Source organism: Oncorhynchus masou, chromosome 5 (genome assembly GCF_036934945.1).
Source record: "Oncorhynchus masou masou isolate Uvic2021 chromosome 5, UVic_Omas_1.1, whole genome shotgun sequence".
Classification (NCBI taxonomy): domain Eukaryota; kingdom Metazoa; phylum Chordata; class Actinopteri; order Salmoniformes; family Salmonidae; genus Oncorhynchus; species Oncorhynchus masou.
The window spans coordinates 80,083,707-80,105,032 of record NC_088216.1 but is presented as its reverse complement, the minus strand read 5'-3'; the positions used below and the strand labels follow the sequence as shown (position 1 = coordinate 80,105,032).

At 43.8% G+C, this 21,326-nt stretch overlaps 1 protein-coding gene across 1 annotated transcript in view; it reads left to right on the top strand.

Moving 5' to 3' along the window:
• The first annotated feature begins 7,247 nt into the window (after positions 1–7,247).
• Positions 7,248–21,326, top strand: part of LOC135540338 (metabotropic glutamate receptor 4-like) — a 124,177-nt gene continuing 110,098 nt past the window's right edge. The window contains exon 1 of the mRNA XM_064966928.1: positions 7,248–7,374. Within this exon, the coding sequence (XP_064823000.1) occupies positions 7,263–7,374 (112 nt within the window). The 5' untranslated portion in view covers positions 7,248–7,262. The remainder of the gene's footprint in view (positions 7,375–21,326) is intronic.

Below are 21,326 nucleotides of genomic sequence, written 5' to 3'. Positions count from 1 at the left end.
AGAGCTTCCCATGTCTGGAATACACTGCCATCAGACACACATAACTGCACCACATATCACACTTTCACAAAATGCTTGAAGACATGGCTAAAGGTCAATCAGATTTGTGAACATGGTCCCTAGCTGTGTGTTGCCGCTTTCCATGTTGTCTGTTTGTAGCTTGTGAGGTGTGGAAACACTTTGTTGCTTTTATGAATTTTGTCTTGCTGCTTTTTGTTCTATGTTGCTCTGTCTGTATGCTACGTCTTGCTTGTCCTATGTTGCTATGTCTTGCTTGTTCTATGTTGCTATTGTCTATATTGTAATTGTTTTTAATAACCTGCCCAGGGACTGCGGTTGAAAATTAGCCGGCTGGCTAAAACCGGCACTTTTACTGAAACGTTGATTAATGTGCACTGTCCCTGTAAAAATAAAAATAAACTCAAACTCAAACCTAACATAATTGTTTGTGGTGCTTTCGGTTTAAATCCTTTTTGAAATCAGACACGGTGGCTGGATTAACGAGAATTTTAACTTAGGTTAAACAGTCCAAAATCACATAACACAATTTTACATATAGTATCATCCTCACCCATTCATCTTACACAGCAATTAGATGTAAACCTCATACCTGAGGCTATTATATAAACAGCGTTATGGTAATATGGTCGTATTGTCTCCCATGAGTTTCACCAAATTGTACCAAATGGACCAGTTCGTAGCTGGATTCTTTTCCGATTCTTTTCATCTCCTCCAGGAGTTTAAGACCTCTTTCTGACCACAGCAGCCTGTGTGTAGGACACAGGGAAAGGGGGATGGGGCTTGCTGTACCCGAAGAGGGCAATATCATGACACCGGATAAGACAGGAGAAATACTCCAGATATTCAGTCTGACCCTATCCCCTGACACATAAACTATTGCAATACATTGGTGATTAGCTATTTAGTAGTCTTGTTTAGCAGTCTTGCTTGGGGGAAGAAGCTGTTCAGGGTCCTGTTAGTTCCAGACTTGGTGCAGTGGTACTGCTTGTGATGAGGTAGCAGAGAGAACAGTCTATGACTTGGGTGGCTGGAGTCTTTGACAATCTATTGTGCCTTCCTCTAACATTGCCTGGGCAGTTAACCCACTGTTCCTAGGCCGTCATTGAAAATAATAATTTGTTCTTAACTGACGTGCCTAGTTAAATGAAGGTAAAAAATAAATAAAAAATAGAGGTCCTGGATGGTAGGGAGCTTGGCCCCAGTGATGTACTAGGCTGTACTCACCACCCCCTGTAGTGCCTTGCGGTCGGGTGCCTTGCAGTTGCCATACTAAGCAGTGATGCAGCCAGTCAAGACGTTCTCAATGGTACAGCTGTAGAACTTTTTGAGAATCTGAGGGCCCATGCCACATTTTGTCCCGCCTCATGAACAGTTGATGAAGTACAACAAGAGGCATAAGGAAAGATAACAACCAGTCAAACACATACAGCATTTATGAATACAATTTAAATAACTTAATTCACACTGGTTATTGATGCATGGCTTTTAATTTGCAAGTCTCCTTTAGTATCCAATGAATTGCCATGTTTTTAGTAACAGATTAATAGGGTGGAAGTTCTTCTTACAAAGACCTGCTATTTCTGGAAGCGTTCTTTAGTAACCATACAATCACAGCAATTATAAAGCTTGGCAGACAATACGTATCCGCGTTGCATATGTTTTCTTTGACACTTTGTGTGTGAAGTGAAGTTACAGTGCTTAGCCAGGTTGATAAAAAAACTGCAGAAAAAACACCTTCTGGTTTAGTCACTCAATGTCTTTCAGCTTCAGCTGTGATCTTTCCCGCAACTTCATTTACATTCCAAAGAGTGCTTGATAAAATGCAAGCCTGAGAATTTCAAGTTCTTGACTTGCTAATTGTGCTTAAACAGTTGTTAACTCCAAACCGCAAGATTCCAATTATAATATGCATACTAGCAACATAACATACATACAGTGGGTATTCAGATGGCTACACTTGAACAGGAATAGCACCCAAAGGAATATCTGGTTAACAATGGTAATCCACAATGGTCACCGTTTAAAATCTGTTTCCAGTTTCTTACTAGCTACCATTACATTTGTATGGCATGGTTAAACATTTACCCAACTAAATCCATCGGATACAGCTTTAGGAGAAATATTGATTTATTGATGCCATAGTCTGAACACTGGTACACCCCATTAACTCTCTAAGGTCAAAGTTCAAAGACCCTTTAAACTCAATACCTACTTGGCCTATATACTAACACATCTTGTCTTATTTGGGTCCGAATTAGAACACTTAATGTTTTGAGCATCTCAAATTAGATATACCTGTGAGAATTATGTAATTTGATACTCTCTATTCTTGATAGTATCCCATCACAGTCCCTGTGAGGCATTCTCAATTTCATTAAAATGAAGGCACTTAGTGGACTAAAACTAGTGCCTTCATTTTGTAAGTGTACTCCATAGACAATTATACTGCATTTGGATTTCTTAGAGAGATATTTCTTAGAATATAAATCACTCTTAGCTAATTTAGCTGGTATAATTAGTGACCATCAGCTTTCTTTCTTTAATATACTGTATTTTGGTAAGACAAAGTATCAAACAGTAGGGCTATACTGTGGAGGAAAATCTGTTTCATTTCCTTCTTTAACTAGAAAAACATCACATGCAGTCTTCCCCTTAATGCAAGGTTATACTCACCAACAAAGCATTAAGAGCATTTAAAAGGAATCACTGTTCTTGGGCCTGGAACACTCCTCTGTACATTACACATACTGTGAAATTGAGCTGAGAATACTTCCATGTATCAAGACTGAATCTGTTCATACAATTATGTACTATATAAAGGAAAACTTCAAAAATATAGTGTGAAACATTCACCTTTCCTATTTTTGTGAATTCAAAATGAGCCTTTATTGTTGCTAACTACTACAGTAGCATTGAAGTGTTTCAACTATCAACTCTATTTCCTGAGTCTACCCACATTAAGCACAAGAATGCAGGCTGCTCATGTCCCTTATTATGGACTTCATGGCAAGGCAACTACTACATCAGGGAAATAGAACACTCTGAGGGTCAAAGCATCTTGTGGGTCATGCTGGAGCCCTTCAGGGACTCTGGCCTCTAACCTGTCTCTTTGAATACTTTTCAAACCCAGCTACGGCTTGAGTGGACTGAAACAGGCCTGGTTATGGTATAGGACAGCAAACACCACAGACCTACTGCACTGTAGCTACTATACCATAGGCTACCAAACAGGCAAATAAAGAGATAGGAAAATACAGTGCCTTGCGAAAGTATTCGGCCCCCTTGAACTTTGCGACCTTTTGCCACATTTCAGGCTTCAAACATAAAGATATAAAACTGTATTTTTTTGTGAAGAATCAACAAAAAGTGGGACACAATCATGAAGTGGAACGACATTTATTGGATATTTCAAACTTTTTTAACAAATCAAAAACTGAAAAATTGGGCGTGCAAACAAAACAAGAAAACCGAAGCCTAATACTGGTGCAAACGAGCACACAACAGACATAAGGACAATAAGGACAATCACCCACCAAACCCAACACCAAACAGGCTACCTAAATATGGTTCGCAATCAGAGACAATGACTAACACCTGCCTCTGATTGAGAACCAGCAGCAGCGCCGGACAGGCGGGAGACTCCGGCAGCAGCGCCGGACAGGCGGGAGACTCCGGCAGCACAGGAGAGGAGGAAGGTTCTGGCAGATCCTGGCTGGCTGGCGGTTCTGGCAGATCCTGGCTAACTGGCGGATCTGGAAGAGTCTGGCTGTCTGGCGGATCTGGCAGATCCTGGCTGATTGGCGGATCTGGAAGAGTCTGGCTGACTGGCGGATCTGGCAGATCCTGGCTGACTGGCGGATCTGGAAGAGTCTGGCTGACTGGCGGATGCTGGCTGACCTGGAAGAGTCTGGCTGACTGGCGGTTCTGGCAGATCCTGGCTGACTGGCGGATCTGGAAGAGTCTGGCTGAAAGGCGGATATTGGCAAACTGACGACTCTGGCTGCTCCATTCTGACTGGCGGCTCTGGCTGCTCCATGCTGACTGGCGGCTCTGGCTGCTCCATGCTGACTGGCGGCTCTGGCTGCTCCATGCTGACTGGCGGCTCTGGCTGCTCCATGCTGACTGGCGGCTCTGGCTGCTCCATGCTGACTGACGGCTCTGGCTGCTCCATGCTGACTGACGGCTCTGGCTGCTCCATGCAGACTGGCAGCTCTGGCGGCTTCTTGCAGACTGGCAGCCCTGGCGGCTTCTTGCAGACTGGCAGGTCTGGCGGCTTCTTGCAGACTGGCAACTCTGGCTGCTCCATGCAGACTGGCAGCTCTGGCTGCTCCATGCAGACTGGCAGCTCCTTGCAGACTGGCAGCTCTGGCAGCTCCATGCAGACTGGCAGCTCTGGCTGCTCCATGCAGACTGGCAGCTCTGGCTGCTCCATGCAGACTGGCAGCTCCTTGCAGACTGGCAGCTCCTTGCAGACTGGCAGCTCTGGCAGCTCCATGCAGACTGGCAGCTCTGGCAGCTCCATGCAGACTGGCAGCTCTGGCTGCTCCATGCAGACTGGCAGCTCTGGCTGCTCCATGCAGACTGGCAGCTCTGGCTGCGCTGAACAGGCAGGAGACTCCAGCAGCGCTGTAGAGGAGGAAGGCTCTGACAGCGCTAAACAGGAGTGAGACTCCAGCAGCGCTGTAGAGGAGGAAGGCTCTGGCAGCGCTGGAGAGGCAAGGCGCACTGTAGGCCTGATGTGTGGTGCTGGCACTGGTGGTACTGGGCTGAGGACACGCACAGGAAGCCTGGTGCGGGGAGCTGCCACCGTAGGGCTGGTGCGTGGAGGTGGTACTGGGTCGCCCGCACGGTGCAGGCGCACTGGAGCTCTTGAGCACCGAGCCTGCCCAACCTTACCTGGTTGAATACTCACGGTCGCTCTGTCAGTGCAGCGAGGTGGAATAGCCCGCACTGGGCTATGCAGGCGAACCGGGGACACCGTGCGCAAGGCTGGTGCCATGTAAGCCAGCCCAAGGAGACGCACTGGAGACCAGATGCGTAGAGCCGGCTTCATGGCATTTGGCTCGACGCTCACTCTCGCCCAGCCGATACGCGGAGCTGGAATGTACCGCACCGGGCTATGCACCCGCACTGGGGACACCGTGCGCACCACAGCATAACACGGTGCCTGCCCGGTCTCTCTAGCCCCCCAGTAACCACAGGAAGTTGGCGTAGGTCTCCTACCTAGCGTCGCCCTACTCCCTGTGAGCCACCCCAATAAATTTTTGGGGCTGACTCTCGGGCTTCCATCCGCGTCGCCGTGCTGCCTCCTCATACCAGCGCCTCTCCCCTTTCAGGCCTCTCCGCTTTCTCCACCTCCAGCTCTTCTTTGGGGTGGCGATATTCTCCTGGCTGTGCCCAGGGTCCTTTACCGTCCAGTTAGTCCTCCCATGTCTATTCCTTTTTGATCTGCACCTTGGGGCGGCTACACTCCCCTGGTTTAGCCCAGGGTCCTCTCCCGTCGAGGATTTCTTCCCATGTCCAGAAGTCCTTATTACGCTGCTCCTGCTGCTGCCCGTTACCATGCCGCTTGGTCCTGTTGTGGTGGGTGATTCTGTCACGGCTTTCTGTAGGTGAAAGAGAGTCGGACCAAAATGCGGCATGGCTATTACAATCCATGTTTAATTAAACAAAAGTAAACACGAATCAAATACAAAACAAACAAAACAAGAAAACCGAAACAGCCTAATACTGGTGCAAACTAGCACACGACAGACATAAGGACAATAAGGACAATCACCCACCAAACCCAACACCAAACAAGCTACCTAAATATGGTTCCCAATCAGAGACAATGACTAACACCTGCCTCTGATTGAGAACCATATCAGGCCAAACACAGATACCGACAAACTAGACACACAACATAGAATGCCCACTCAGATCACACCCTGACCAAACAAAACATATAAACATACAAAGCAAACTATGGTCAGGGTGTGACAGAAATAACATAGAGAAAAGTAAAAAACGTAATAATTACCAGTACCATGGCTACCGGTAAATTACAGCTAAGTGTTGTCTGAGAAAATATATATATATTATTTGGTGCTATATTTGTCCTATTTCAAATGGCGAGACTGCAAATGGAGAGTCATTTTAGGATTTAAATGGATGAACTGGTGTCATACTAAATTGTTTCATTGCTTTTAAAAATAGTGGTAGGGAAATGTGTGTAAAAACATCATGATTGAAATGAAAAGTCTACTTTAAAATGTCAGACTTGTTTTTTCATAACTAAAAATGTACAAAAACATCTGTAATTACAATGGATTATTTTCCTGCTTTGAGAAAATGGTTAAAATGAAAAGCCTACATCTGTATGTAGACTTGTCTGAGCCACAATGGCACATCTCATGGTCCTCTAACGTGAGGACAAGTACACCCCTTTTTTTAGAGTCTTTGGTATGAATAATCCAGGGTTCGAATCCCCAACCTTCCATTCTCAGAGACAACACATTAACAACAAGGCCACTGAACTATCAAAGGTAACTGTCTTCTAATGTTTTACACTGAATATTAGTAAAACATGACAAGGGTCTGGAGAGGATGTGGTGCCAAAATCCTGAGTCTGTGTCAGTCCACTGTCAGCCCAGATATTTGTTTTGGTATGGATCTGTGGTGGGTGCTAACTTGGCAGCAGGATGGCATTGGGTCAGATGTCATATTGAGTGTTTCCAGAGAGTGTTTGTGCCTCTGAGCTTGCTGCCCAATGATAATGAACCACCTAGCTGTGGTGGAGAAAGAAAGCTGTTGCATTACAATCATGGTTCCCCACTAAAACAGAACAGTTAGTCATATCACCCACTACATCACAGCCAGGAAAATACTTCTTCAAATTGTACATTTTTGTCAGTTAGTAGACACTCCTTTCCACAGCAATGAGTGCATACATTTTCTTACTGGTCCCCTGTGGGAATCGAACCTGCAACGCTGGCATTGCACGCACCATGCTCTACCAACTGACCCTTCACCATTCCTGTCCCCCTGAGACTGACTGTTTGCTGTTCTCCTCTCATCCACCCACCCTCACTGTCTTCTCCAAAATCTTCTCCTCTTCTCCATGTTAACTCATCCTTTCTTCTCTCTCTCCTTAGATCCCCCAAGTGAGTTACGCCTCCACGGCCCCGGAGCTGAGCGACAACACACGTTATGACTTCTTCTCGCGCGTGGTGCCCCCAGACACCTACCAGGCCCAGGCCATGGTGGACATCGTCAAGGCCATGCGCTGGAACTACGTCTCCACCGTGGCGTCAGAGGGCAACTACGGAGAGAGCGGGGTGGATGCCTTCATACAGAAGTCTCGAGAGGATGGTTAGTGGGTTCTCTGTGCTTTTGTTCTATTCATTCATCATTCCGCTTGCCATATGAACTGAGGATGATGTAATAGAAGAAGGCCCCTAGTGGTTCGAGCTGACCTATTTTCTTTGGGTTTGTCTTCTGAAAGTAGGAGTCCATATGCTGTACACATCTCACCCAAAACAACAGTCTGCACGAATACATGGTTATTTATTACCTTTATTTAACTAGGCAAGTCAGTTAAGAACAAATTATTATTTACAATGACAGTCTACCAGGACACAGTGGGTTAACAACAGATGTTTTCCTTGTCAGCTCAGGGATTCGAACCAGCAACCTTTTGATTACCGTTCTCACAAACCATTGGAGGTGGGTGGAATACTAAATTGATATATGGAAAATATAACTTCAATCCAAACTTGAGATATGCATCATGGCTTACTTTTACATTTCAATTTCCTTTTGCATTTCAATTCCCCATGGTTGGTTGGAAATATAAGTATTTAATTTACTTCAATTCTTGATGTGTGATATGGTACGTAAATGCTTTGGCTACCGGGGGATTTGCTGAATTTTTTTTTTGAATTGAATATCAAGTACACAATTAAATTGTCCAGAGAGATAAATCTGTTGCATAGTATGAATGTGGTCTCACAATATATAAATAAATACTGTAAGTTTGTAATATCTCATGGTCCACTTATAGGGTGTTTTGAATGCATCATGACTAAAATAAGCTCAGAAGTTGGTGTGTGTGTATTAATTAGCAGATTAAGGCTATTCAGAATCTAGAGAACCCCTTCCTTGTACTCCGACATTCTGAAAGTGAGCAATCACATCAGCCTCAAAAGCACTAACACCGTACCCAAACCATCTGCGAGCATGTACTATCGTGATTTTGTCCCCCCACACCAAACCTGATCACGACATGCAGGGTGAAATATCAAAACAAATTCTAAACCAATTATATTAATTGGGGACAGGTCGAAAAGCATTAAACATTTAAGGCAATTTAGCTAGCTAGCTTGCTTGCAGTTGCTAGCTAATTTGTCTTATTTAGCTAGCTTGCTGTTGCTAGCTAATTTGTCCTTGGATGTAAATGGTGAGTTGTTATTTTACCTGAAATGCACAAGTTCCTCTACTCCGACAATTAATCCACACATAAAACGGTCAACTTAATCGTTTCTAGTCATCTCTCCTCCTTCCAGGCTTTTTCTTCTTTGGACTTTATATGGTGATTGGCATCTCATAGTTACCATGATAACTGACCAAACTCAGTTCATCTTTCAATCACCCACGTGGGTATAACCAATGAGGAGATGGCACATGGGTATCTACTTCTATATAAACCAATGAGGAGATGGGAGAGGCGGGACTTGCACCGCGATCACCGTCACAAATAGAACTGACTTCTATTTTAGCCCTTGGCACCGCAGGTGCTCGTTGGAGAGCGCAATAATTGAATAACACGTATGCTTAAATGTATTTATTTTGGTGTGGCCAGCATGTAAGAGTGTTGAGGTAAAATGTTGTAGTCAATCACATCAGCACTAAGAGAGTGTTGAGGTTAAGTGTTGAAGTCAATCACACCAACCTCACTCTATCAAGTAGAGGCGACAGTATGATTTTTTTTTTTACCTTTATTTAACCAGGCAAGTCAGTTAAGAACAAATACTCATTTTCAATGACGGCCTGGGAACAGTGGGTTAACTGCCTGTTCAGGGGTTTGAACTCGCAACCTTCCGGTTACTAGTCCAACGGTCTAACCACTAGGCTACCCTGCCACCCCATTAAATAGTGCCTACACCTACTTTACATTTTGCCATTGTTCTTGCCTTACAGTTGTCAAGGAAGGGGTGTGCTTGTTGACAAACTTTGCAATGCATTACACAATCTGCCAATACCAACTTACCAACTCGATCGTCAAACTCCACTTATCAAAACCAGAAAAACATAAAAGCTTGGCCTTTTCCTAGACATGTGGGTTTCTGCATTCAAGTAGGCAGTAACAAACAACTCTGACAGCATTGCACATAGCCACCTGTTTACAAAAGCTAACTGTAAGTTGAATATTAAATTAGCGTTTTGTCACTTGTGCACATCAACAACACTTGTCGAGGTAAAACATTTTATTTTCAACTTTCAACTGCCAGAGTACAAGCTCTGCAAGTTCTACAAGCTTTATTGTTTCCCTACAGTCCATTAACACAGAAAACATATCATCTGGATAGCTCTGTGGGACAGTGTAGTAGAGAAACACAGTCCCCTCAAGAATTAGAAACAGAAGGAGTCAGAATCAATAAACTAGGCTTAATTCGAGGAGTGCGAACAAGGGAGCAGGCAATAAGGTAAATTGGTGTGTCCTAAACAACTGCAGATACAGTATGTGATTGAGTATAAGGTAGCCTACATTATGCTAATGAATTACAGGTATATTATGCTATTATATTATCATTATATTATCATTATAATACATTGCATATAAAAGTGCTTTTTTAGAACCCAAAGAAGACACTTTACGTAATGCATCAATAAGGTAGTCTGATGGGTTTTTACATACTGTAGGTTTAGCATATTGGCATTTTTTTTTATAGCAACAGTACCTTTCACTATGGCTAGCTGTTACACTTGTGCAATGTTGTTCTCTGTGCGAAGAATTGCCCTGAAATTATAGGATTGTGTCATGACTATTGAGCAAAAAAGGTTGATTCAGTTTTGTGTTGGAATCCCTTGGCCATTTATCTCAGTCAATCAAGCCTAAAATGTTGTTCATACAAGCAGGCTTGGTTGACAGAACCCAGTTTATAGGTGTGGACATTGTTCTGCTCAACATCTACAGAAACAAATAGGGATGTCTTCATCTATAGTAACACAGATGACACATTAAAAGCTAGACACAAAACCATTTTTATCACTATAATAAAAACAATAAAAAGAAGCGCGAGTGAAAAGTGACTGCCATGAGTCAACTTAAGAGCCCTATCTCTCCCTCTCTCTCCTCATTACTCCTCTCCTCCAGTCTCTCTCTCGCACTCCCTCCTCACTACTCCTCTCCTCCAGTCTCTCTCTCGCACTCCCTCCTCACTACTTCTCTCCTCCAGTCTCTCTCTCTCTCACTCCCTCCTCACTACTCCTCTCCTCCAGTCTCTCTCTCTCTCTCCTTACTAGTCCTCTCCTCCAGTCTCTCTCTCTCTCTCTTTCCTCACAAATCCTCTCCTAAAGTCTCTCTCTTCCTTCTCCTCACTATTACTCTTCTCTCAGTCTCTCTCTCTCTTTCTCTCTCTCTCTCTCTCTCTCTCTTCTCTCTCTCCCGCCCCACCACTTCTCACCTCCAGTCTCTCTCTCGGGCTTCCTCTTCTCCTCCGGGCTCCCTCTTCTCCTCCAGTCTCCCTCTCCCCCCCTCCGCACCAATCCGTCAGTCTCTCCCAGTCCCTCCAAGGAGTTTCACTGTACTTGGTTGACTAAGCAGAACGGAAATTAAATGTAGGAGACCTTGGGGTGGCCTAGTCATGTCCCTGACTGTCCCTGTCCCTGGCTTGCACTTGGCTGGGCAGGCAGCGGTGAACTGAGACAGACTTGGCCTTAGGTACCCATCCTCAATTTACCCTACTATCACTCTCAACCCCTTGACACCCAACCCACCCCACCAATCAGGTACAGTCTGGATGTGGGTGTCATTTTGACTGTTGTAAAGTTCACTGAGATGTGAAATGACTGCCGACTACATGTAGTGGAATGTATATGAAAACCTATTTTTAAGACGTCCATGACAAGGCTGAAATAATCCATGGAGATTGAAATGGACACAGTATTTGTGATTCCTGCGATGCAACTGAGAGAGTAAGTATTCCAAACTTGTTTTGGATGAAGTGTCATCCCTTCTTTTTGAAGTGATCTTTGCAATTTTGTACACTGCAAGGGCAGTTAACCAGACTATTATGTCCCCTTATGTGTAGTAGCCATCACATGCTGTTGGGAAAACATTGTATGAGGACAGGCACAATGATTAGAGGTGTCCCTGGAGTTGGGGGCTGGGATATGGATGAGAATCGTTAGCTTTAGTAACTAATCCCCATGTAGATTGGGCTTTTGGCAGACCTTTCTAATCATATACATTACAGGATCATTATCTCATAGAAGCTATAGATGATACATTTGAGATCTCTCACTCTGAACAAAGTCTGTTTCTTTTTAACTAAGTATGAGCCTTTATAAAGGTCAGTCATGGGTTCTTCTAATACACTTCCCATATGGACCTGAGCTGAATCATGTGCCAAGAGAGTGAGCAGAACACTGTGTGTGTGTGTGTGTGTGTGTGTGTGTGTGTGTGTGTGTGTGTGTGTGTGTGTGTGTGTGTGTGTGTGTGTGTGTGTGTGTGTGTGTGTGTGTGTGTGTGTGTGTGTGTGTGTGCACCCACATATGCCGGGTGTCATTGAGGGGTGCTGTTAACAGGCTTTTATTATATAATACATGTACAGAATGCAGACATGTGTGGTAGTAAACTGTAAGCTATTAGGGCCAAACCTGTTGAGAGCCATCTTTGACCGCAGACTAGACACTCGCTTTGGCGCAGAGTTGCTGACTACTGTGGAACCATGCCTTAAGAGAAGTCATCTATCAAGTTAATGAAACACAATGTCAATAAAGACCCTAACGAGATTCCAGCAAGCCATTAGGTTGTCTGACATCAACATGAGAAACTCTCCTGACTGTCTGCGTGTGTATATGTGTTTATTATGGATCCCCATTAGCTGCTGCCAAAGCAATAGCTACTCTACCTGGGGTCCAGTAAAATTAAGGCAGTTAACACAGTTTTAAAACATTACAATACATTCACAACAGACTGTGTGCCCTCGGGCCCCTGCTCCACCACTACCACATCTCTACAGTACTAAATACATGTGTATGTATAGTGCGTATGTTATCGTGTGTGTGTGTGTGTGTGTGTGTGTTAATGTTTGTGGTGCTTCACAGTTCCTGCTATTCCATAAGGTGTTTTTTTTCTGTTTTTGAAATCTAATTTTACTGCTTGTGTCAGTTACTTGATGTGGAATATAGTTCCATGTAGTCATGGCTCTATGTAGTACTGTGTGCCTCCCATAGTCTGTTCTGGACTTGGGGACTGTGAAGAGACCTCTTGTGGCATGTCTTGTGGGGTATGCATGGGTGTCCGAGCTGCGTGCCAGTAGTTTAGACAGACAGCTCGCTGCATTCAACATGTCAGTACCTCTCATAAAGTAGTGATGAAGTCAATCTTTCCTACACTTTCAGCCAGAAGAGAATGACATGCATATTATTAATATTAGCTCTCTGTGTACATCCAAGGTCCATCCATGATGCTCTGTTCTGAGCCAATTGCAATTTTCCTAAGTCATTTTTTGTGGCACCTGACCACACGACTGAACAGTAGTCAACAAAACTAGGGCCTGTAGGACCTGCCTCGTTGATATTGTTGTTAAGGCAGAGCATTGCTTTATTATAGACAGACTTCTCCCCATCTTAGCTACTACTGCATCAATATGCTTTGACCATGACAGTTTACAATCGAATGTTACTCCAAGCAGTTTAGTCATTTCAACTTGCTCAATTTTGTAACGTTCTTAGTCCTCGTCTGAGGAGTATGAAGGATCGGAGGACCAATATGCAGCGTGGTACGTGTTCATGATGAATTTATTAAACACAGAACACTAAAACAAAAATAACAAAGAGAAACACACAACCTGAAAACCTGAACCTATAGGGGAGGGTCTGTGTGGGTGTCTGGACCCCTCTCCACTATAGTCTTTCTCCGCCTCTTAACCCACCACCTAGGCGCCTTTCGAGCGGCGACCCCGCCGACATCGGACTGGGGAACCTAGCAACGGGTCCCGAATGGACGGGAGATTCCGGCAGCACCGGACAGGCGGGAGACCCCGGCAGCTCCGGAGTGAGTGGAGGATCTGGCAGCTCCTGACTGACCTGCGGCTCTGGCAGCTCCTGACTGACCGGCTGCTCTGGCAGCTCAGGAAAGACGGGCGGTGGCTCTGGCAGGTCAGGACAGACGGGCAGGCGGCTCTGGCAGCTCAGGACAGACGGGTGACTCTGGCAGCTCAGGACAGACGGGCGACTCTGGCAGCTCAGGACAGACGGGCGACTCTGGCAGCTCAGGACAGACGGGCGACTCTGGCAGCTCAGGACAGACGGGCGACTCTGGCAGCTCAGGACAGACGGGAGTCTCTGGCAGCTCATGACAGACAGGAGACTCTGGCAGCCCTTGACACGCGGGAGACTCTGGCAGCTCAGGACAGATGGGAGACTTTGGCAGCTCATGACAGATGGGAGACTCTGGCAGCTCTGGACAGGCGGGAGTCTCTGGCAGCTCTGGACAGGCGGGAGTCTCTGGCAGCTCTGGACAGGCGGGAGACTCTGGCAGCTCTGGACAGGCGGGAGACTCTGGCAGCGCTGGACAGGCGGGTGCACCTGTAGGGAAGAGACGGAGAGACAGCCTGGTTCGGGGGGCTGCCACTGGAGGCCTGGTGCGTGGAGGAGGCACCGGATAGACTGGACCGTGGAAGCGCACTGGAGGTCTCGAGCACCGAGCCTGCACAACCCTACCTGGCTGGATACTCCCCGTAGCCAGTCCAGTGCGGCGATGTGGAATAGACCGAGGAGACGCACTGGAGACCAGATGCGCTGAGCTGGCTTCATGGCACCTGGATCGATGCCCACTCTTGCCTGGCCAATACGAGGCGCTGTGATGTAACGCAATGGGCTATGCCTGCGCACCGGGGACACACGTGCGCCCTACGGCATAACACGGGGCCTGCCCGGTCCACCTCTCTTTACGGTAAGCACGGGGAGTTGGCTCAGGTCTCCTACCTGACTTAGCCACACTCCCTGTGTGCCTCCTCCCGAGACATTTTGGGGCTGCCTCTCGTCCCAGCCGCGCTGCCCCGCTGCCTCCTCATACCACTGCCGCTCAGCTTTCGCTGCCTCCAGCTCTGCTTTGGGGCGGCGATATTCCCCAGCCTGTGCCCAGGGTCCCTTGCCGTCCAGAATCTCCTCCCATGTCCATGAGTCCCGAGATTTCTGCTGCTGCCCGATACCACGCTGCTTGTTCCTTTGGCGGTGGGTGATTCTGTAACGTTCGTCATCCTCGTCTGAGGAGTATGAAGGATCGGAGGACCAATGCGCAGCGTGGTACGTGTTCATGTTGAATTTATAAACACAAAACACTAATACAAAAATAACAAAGAGAATGACACAAAACGAAACCGTCCTGTCTGGTGACATACACAAAGACAGAAAACAATCACCCACGAAACACAGGTGGGAAAAGGCTACCTAAGTATGATTTTCAATCAGAGACAACTAACGACACATGCCTCTGATTGAGAACCATACCAGGCGAAATGCAAAACACAACATAGAAAAACAAACATAGACAACCCACCCCAACTCACGCCCTGACCAACCTACAACAAAGACATAACAAAAGAACTAAGGTCAGAACATGACAATTTTCCACATTATTTATTACAAGATTTAGTTGAGGTTTAGGGTTTAGTGAGTGTTTTGTTCCAAATACAATGCTTTTAGTTTTAGAAATATTTAGGGATCTTAATCCTTGCCACCCACTCTGAAACTAACTACAGATCTTTGTTGCGTGTTGCAGTCATTTCAGTCGCTGTAGTAGTTGACGTGTATAGCGTTTAGTCATCCGCAAACACACAGTAGAATCTCTGGCTTTACTCAAAGTCAGTGTCATGTCGTTAGTAAAATTGAAAAAAGCAAGGGGCCTAAATAGCTACCCTGTGTGCAGAATCAAACGTTGTGCCCAGGGTTCTTTCAGAACATTTTCAGAATGTATATAGAAACATTAATAAGCAACTCAAACTTTGATAGAGGTCAATATGGGGATTTTTATTTAAACTGTATGGATTGTATTCACATCAAATTAACCCAGAACTGCCCATTGAATGACAATCAGTAAACAATGAATATGATTTTTTAAATAATTTAAACTGGACTCCTCATATCTCCCTAGAAGACAAATCACCCAACGAGGCAGTCTGTAATCTAATCCACCATAAATCCATTCAACAGATAGGAACATCAGAGTCTGCAACTAACTATGGAGCCTTTCTGTAACCTAATCCACCATACATCCATACAACAGATAGGAACATCAGAGTCTGCAACTAACTATGGAGCCTTTCTGAACATCAGAGTCTGCAATTAACTATGGAGCCTTTCTGTAACCTAATCCACCATACATCCATACAACAGATAGGAACATCAGAGTCTGCAACTAACTATGGAGCCTTTCTGTAATCTAATCCACCATAAATCATTCAACAGATAGGAACATCAGTCTGCAACTAACTATGGAGCCTTTCTGTAATCTAATCCACCATAAATCCATTCAACAGATAGGAACATCAGAGTCTGCAACTAAATCCAACAGATAGGAACATGGAGCCTTTCTGTAATCTAATCCACCATAAATCCATTCAACAGATAGGAACATCAGAGTCTGCAACTAACTATGGAGCCTTTCTGTAATCTAATCCACCATAAATCCATTCAACAGATAGGAACATCAGAGTCTGCAACTAACTATGGAGCCTTTCTGTAACCTAATCCACCATACATCCATACAACAGATAGGAACATCAGAGTCTGCAACTAACTATGGAGCCTTTCTGTAATCTAATCCACCATAAATCATTCAACAGATAGGAACATCAGTCTGCAACTAACTATGGAGCCTTTCTGTAACCTAATCCACCATAAATCCATTCATCAGATAGGAACATCAGAGACTGCAACTAACTATGGAGCCTTTCTGTAATCTAATCCACCATAAATCCATTCAACAAATAGGAACAATAGAGTCTGCAACTAACTATGGAGCCTTTCTGTAATCTAATACACCATAAATCCATTCAACAGATAGGAACATCAGAGTCTGCAACTAACTATGGAGCCTTTCTGTAATCTAATCCACCATAAATCCATTCAACAGATAGGAACATCAGAGTCTGCAACTAACTATGGAGCCTTTCTGTAATCTAATCCACCATAAATCCATTCAACAGATAGGAACATCAGAGTCTGCAACTAACTATGGAGCCTTTCTGTAATCTAATCCACCATAAATCCATTCAACAGATAGGAACATCAGAGTCTGCAACTAACTATGGAGCCTTTCTGTAACCTAATCCACCATAAATCCATTCAACAGATAGGAACATCAGAGTCTGCAACTAACTATGGAGCCTTTCTGTAATCTAATCCACCATAAATCCATTCAACAGATAGGAACATCAGAGTCTGCAACTAACTATGGAGCCTTTCTGTAACCTAACCCACCATAAATCCATTCAACAAATAGCTGCAGACGTTGATGTTTCTAACTATCAAGGCAGTCTGTAACTTAATCCACTATGAATTCATACAACATATAGCAGCAGATGTTCAATATGACCTTTTACTTGCAACCATTCACCCTAGTTAAATGAAGGTTAAATAAAAAATAAGAAATCGATGCTATGGTCATTTATGTCTTGATTTACGGTCAGACATTAAACAATTGTCTGTTTAACCCTCCAGATGTGTCCTGTTGTATTTCATTTAGACAATTACATGCATGTTCTTAAATTGGGCCAGACGACTGGAACAGCCACCCTGATCGTGTCTCTCAGGCATCTCTATGGCACAGTGAATGACCGTGCCTCTCAGGCATCTCTATGGCACAGTGAATGACCGTGTCTCTCAGGCATCTCTATGGCACAGTGAATGACCGTGCCTCTCAGGCATCTCTATGGCACAGTGAATGACCGTGCCTCTCAGGCATCTCTATGGCACAGTGAATGACCGTGCCTCTCAGGCATCTCTATGGCACAGTGAATGACCGTGCCTCTCAGGCATCTCTATGGCACAGTGAATGACCGTGCCTCTCAGGCATCTCTATGGCACAGTGAATGACCGTGCCAGTGAATGACCGTCAGGCATCTCTATGGCACAGTGAATGACCGTGCCTCTCAGGCATCTCTATGGCACAGTGAATGACCGTGCCTCTCAGGCATCTCTATGGCACAGTGAATGACCGTGCTTCTCAGGCAACTCTATGACACAAGGAATGACCATTCCTCTCAGGCATCTCTATGGCACAGTGAATGACCGTGCCTCTCCGGCATTTCTATGAATGTGAATGACTGTGTCTAGAGATATTATGACATGCCAGTAGAGGCACAGTAGAAGACAAGTAGCTGGACTGTTTTGGGGTCAATTCAATTTAATTTCCAGTCAATTGAGAAAGCAGACTCAATTCAATTCAATTATTGCTTTTCAATTAGAAGAATTTGGAGTTTGGTTTCAGCTCTGAGTTGATTGGAATTTAAAATAAATTTACCACAAACCTGAAATTGAAATATAAATTTACCACTGTAGATGTACAGTACAAGTCAAACGTTTGGACACACTTATTCATTCCAGTTTTTTGTCGTTTAAAAAAAACAACTATTTTCTAAATTGTAGAATTAATAGTCAAGACACCAAAACTATGAAATAACACATGGAATCATGTAGTAACAAAAAAAGTTAAAACAAATCAAAATATATTTGAGATTGTTCAAAGTAGCCAACCTTTGCCTTGATGACAGCTTTTCAAACTCTTGGTATTCTCTCAACCAGCTTCATGAGGTTGTCACCTGGAATGATTAATTTAACAATTAACAGGTGTGCCTTGTTAAAATTTTGTTTGTGGAATTTATATCCTTCCTTCTTAATGCATTTGAGCCAATCAGTTGTGTTGTGACAATGTAGGGTGGTATACAGAAGAGAGCCCTAATTTGTAAAATGACCAAGTCCATATTATGGCAGGAAAAGCTCAAGTAAGCTAAGAGAAATTAAAGTCCATCATGACATGAAGGTAAGTCAATCCGGAAAATCTCAAGAACTTTGTAAGTTTCTTCAAGTGCAGCCGCAAAAAACATTCGAGACCCAGAGATACCTCTGCTGCAGAGGATAAGTTCATTAGAGTTAACTGCACCTCAGATTTCAGCCCAAATAAATGCATCACAGAGTTAAAGTAACAGACACATCTCAACATTAACTGTTCAGAGCAGACTGTGTAAATCAGGCCTTAGTGGTCAAATTGCTGCAAAGAAACCACTACTAAAGGACACCAAAAAGAAGAAGATACTTGTTTGGGCCAAGAAACACAAGCAATGGACATTTGACCTGTGGAAATCTGTTGTTTGGTCTGATGAATCCAAATATGAGATTTTGAGTTCCAACGGCCATTTCTTTGTGAGACGCAGGGGAACGGATGATCTGAGCATGTGTGGTTCCCACCGTGAAGCAAGGAGGAGAAGTTGTGCTGTGCTGTGCTGTGCTGTGCTGTGCTATGCTGTGCTGTGCTGGTGACACTGTCTCTAAGATTTATTTAGAATTCAAGGCACACTTAACTGGCATGGCTACAACAGCATTCTGCAGCGATACGCCATCCCATCTGGTTTACTATATATTTTTTTTTAACTTGACAAAGAACCAACACATCTCCAGGCTTTGTAAGGGCTATTCGACCAAGGAGGAGAGTGATGGATTGCTGCATCAGATGACCTGACCTCTGCAATCACTCGACCTCAACTCAATTGAGATGGTTTGGGATGAGATGGACCGCAAAGTGAAGGAAAAGCAGCCAACATATTCTCAACATATGTGGGAACTACTGGTTGAGAGAATGCCAAGAGTGTGCAAAGTTGTCAAAGCAAGGTGTGACTACTTTGGAGAATGTCAAATAAGAAACATATTTTTGTTTGTTAACAATTTTTAAGTTAATACATGATTCCATATGTGTCATTTCATAGTTTTGACTATTATTGGGGCAGCAGGGTAGCCTAGTGGTTAGAGAGTTGGACTAGTAACCGGAAGGTTGCAAGCTCAAACCCCCGAGCTGACAAGGTACAAATCTGTCGTTCTGCCCCTGAACAGGCTAACCCACTGTTCCTAGGCCGTCATTGAAAATAAGATTTTGTTCTTACCTGACTTGACTAGTTAAATAAATGTAAAAAATATATATATATATTATTCAATATAGAAAATTGTAAAAAATTAAGCAATACAGTTTGTTCTACATGGGGAAAGCCTCAGAGAAAGTTTGGGTGAAGAAATAATGGTAAATATATCCTGAAGTACTATGAGGAGGCTGCACAAATATGCCACAAAAGAGGTTGTGAATTACTATAGATGAGGTTAATGTCAGTGTCAGCTAATATATGACTATAATTTTTGGGAAAAGAGATGAAAATAGGCTGTGGCTGGTTGGTAGTCTGGCTGGCTGTGGGAGAGATCAACATTAAGCGGGCACCCAATCACTCGGCTGCTCCGTCGTGTGCCGAGGAATCCAGTTTTGATTCGATTTGTGGTTACCAAATTGCATTTACCAACAGGAGAGGCAATCAATTTGGAGGGGAAGAGCAGAAAATGAAACATATCAAAGGGTCGAAAATGTATGAGATAATTGGACAACCCATACATGGAATGGTGATATGACTCTGAAACATCCTGGCCACTGGGACAATGAGAATGGAAACAAGAATTGGAGTAGAGTGTGTGTGTGTGCGTCTGTGTGTGTTTGTACAGTATGGATGCATGCGCATGTCTTTGTGGGTGGGTGGTTTGTAGGCGGAAGTGACTAAATGTTTTCCATTGCAATAATAACTCATTAAGAAAGGGAAAGGTTTTTGTGAAACAGAATCAGAAGATTATGGAAATTGATCAACTCATGCAGCTAATCTGGATTACAATTCTACGGTTCCAACTGCTTCTCATTAGAACAAATTTAGAGCACTTTTGTAAACGGGATCAGATTTAGAGCATACACCAATCGACTTCGAAAGTCTTCATATCCTTAATCAAGCAGGACAATTCAGATATTTTTTGTATTATTATTAAACTTTTTTTACATGAAGTAACTGAAATACTTAAAGGATATCTGTATCTTTTGTGTCATTTAGTAAATTATGTAATATTCTATAATACCAACAAAATATTCTGTAATATTCCTTAATTCTACAGAAATACTACTCTACATTTGATCTGAGAATATACTATTAACTAAATAGTATATTTAGTATATCCACCTGACTGTTTATGGCACATAGCCTTTAGCTTCACGGTTTGTTTTGTAGTGTTTATTGTTTTGTTCTGCGTCTTTTCTAAATAAAAAGAATGTGTATGCTCACCACGCTGCACCTTGGTCTCCTCCTTACAACAGCCGTGATAGTGAAGTTATTGAAATTCTTACAGTGGTCTTGACTGGTGGAAAATGTAATTACTATACAGCCTGAACACTGCCAGCCTGAACACTGCCAAAACACTTCTCCAAAAATTGGACTGGTTTGAGTCATTACAATAACTTAGTTTGTTTCAGTGGGGTTGTTTAAATGGTAATTCAACATTAACAACATGTTCTCAGTGCTGAGAAGTTGAAGAGGGCATACACACATCCTCTGTTGCTTTCCATATAGGAGGGGATGGGGCCCGAAACAGCCTGCCACAGAATAGCCATGAATTACCTTGGAACACAGATCCTTTGTCTGCAGTACACAACAAGGTCTGGGATCAATTCCATTCCAATTCCTTTCTGTCAATACAGGAAGGGAATTCAAATTCTATTCATGCTTTGAAAAACCCTTTTTGAAGATAAATGGCATTTTTTTCCCCATTCATGAATTGAATGTCAATGCATCTCCTGAATGGAATAAATTGAAATGGGATTGACCCTAACCCTGCTGCATAATCCCTACAGGGTGAAGATAAATTCTGCATCTACTTCCACGCACACACACACACACACACACTGTGTGACAAAACCTCTACTATATTGTGAGTGGGCTTTGAAGGTCTGAGACGGGTGCAACAAGTGGCCTCAATGGTTCATGAAAAATACGTCACAAAAATGTCTATGATAGAAAAAT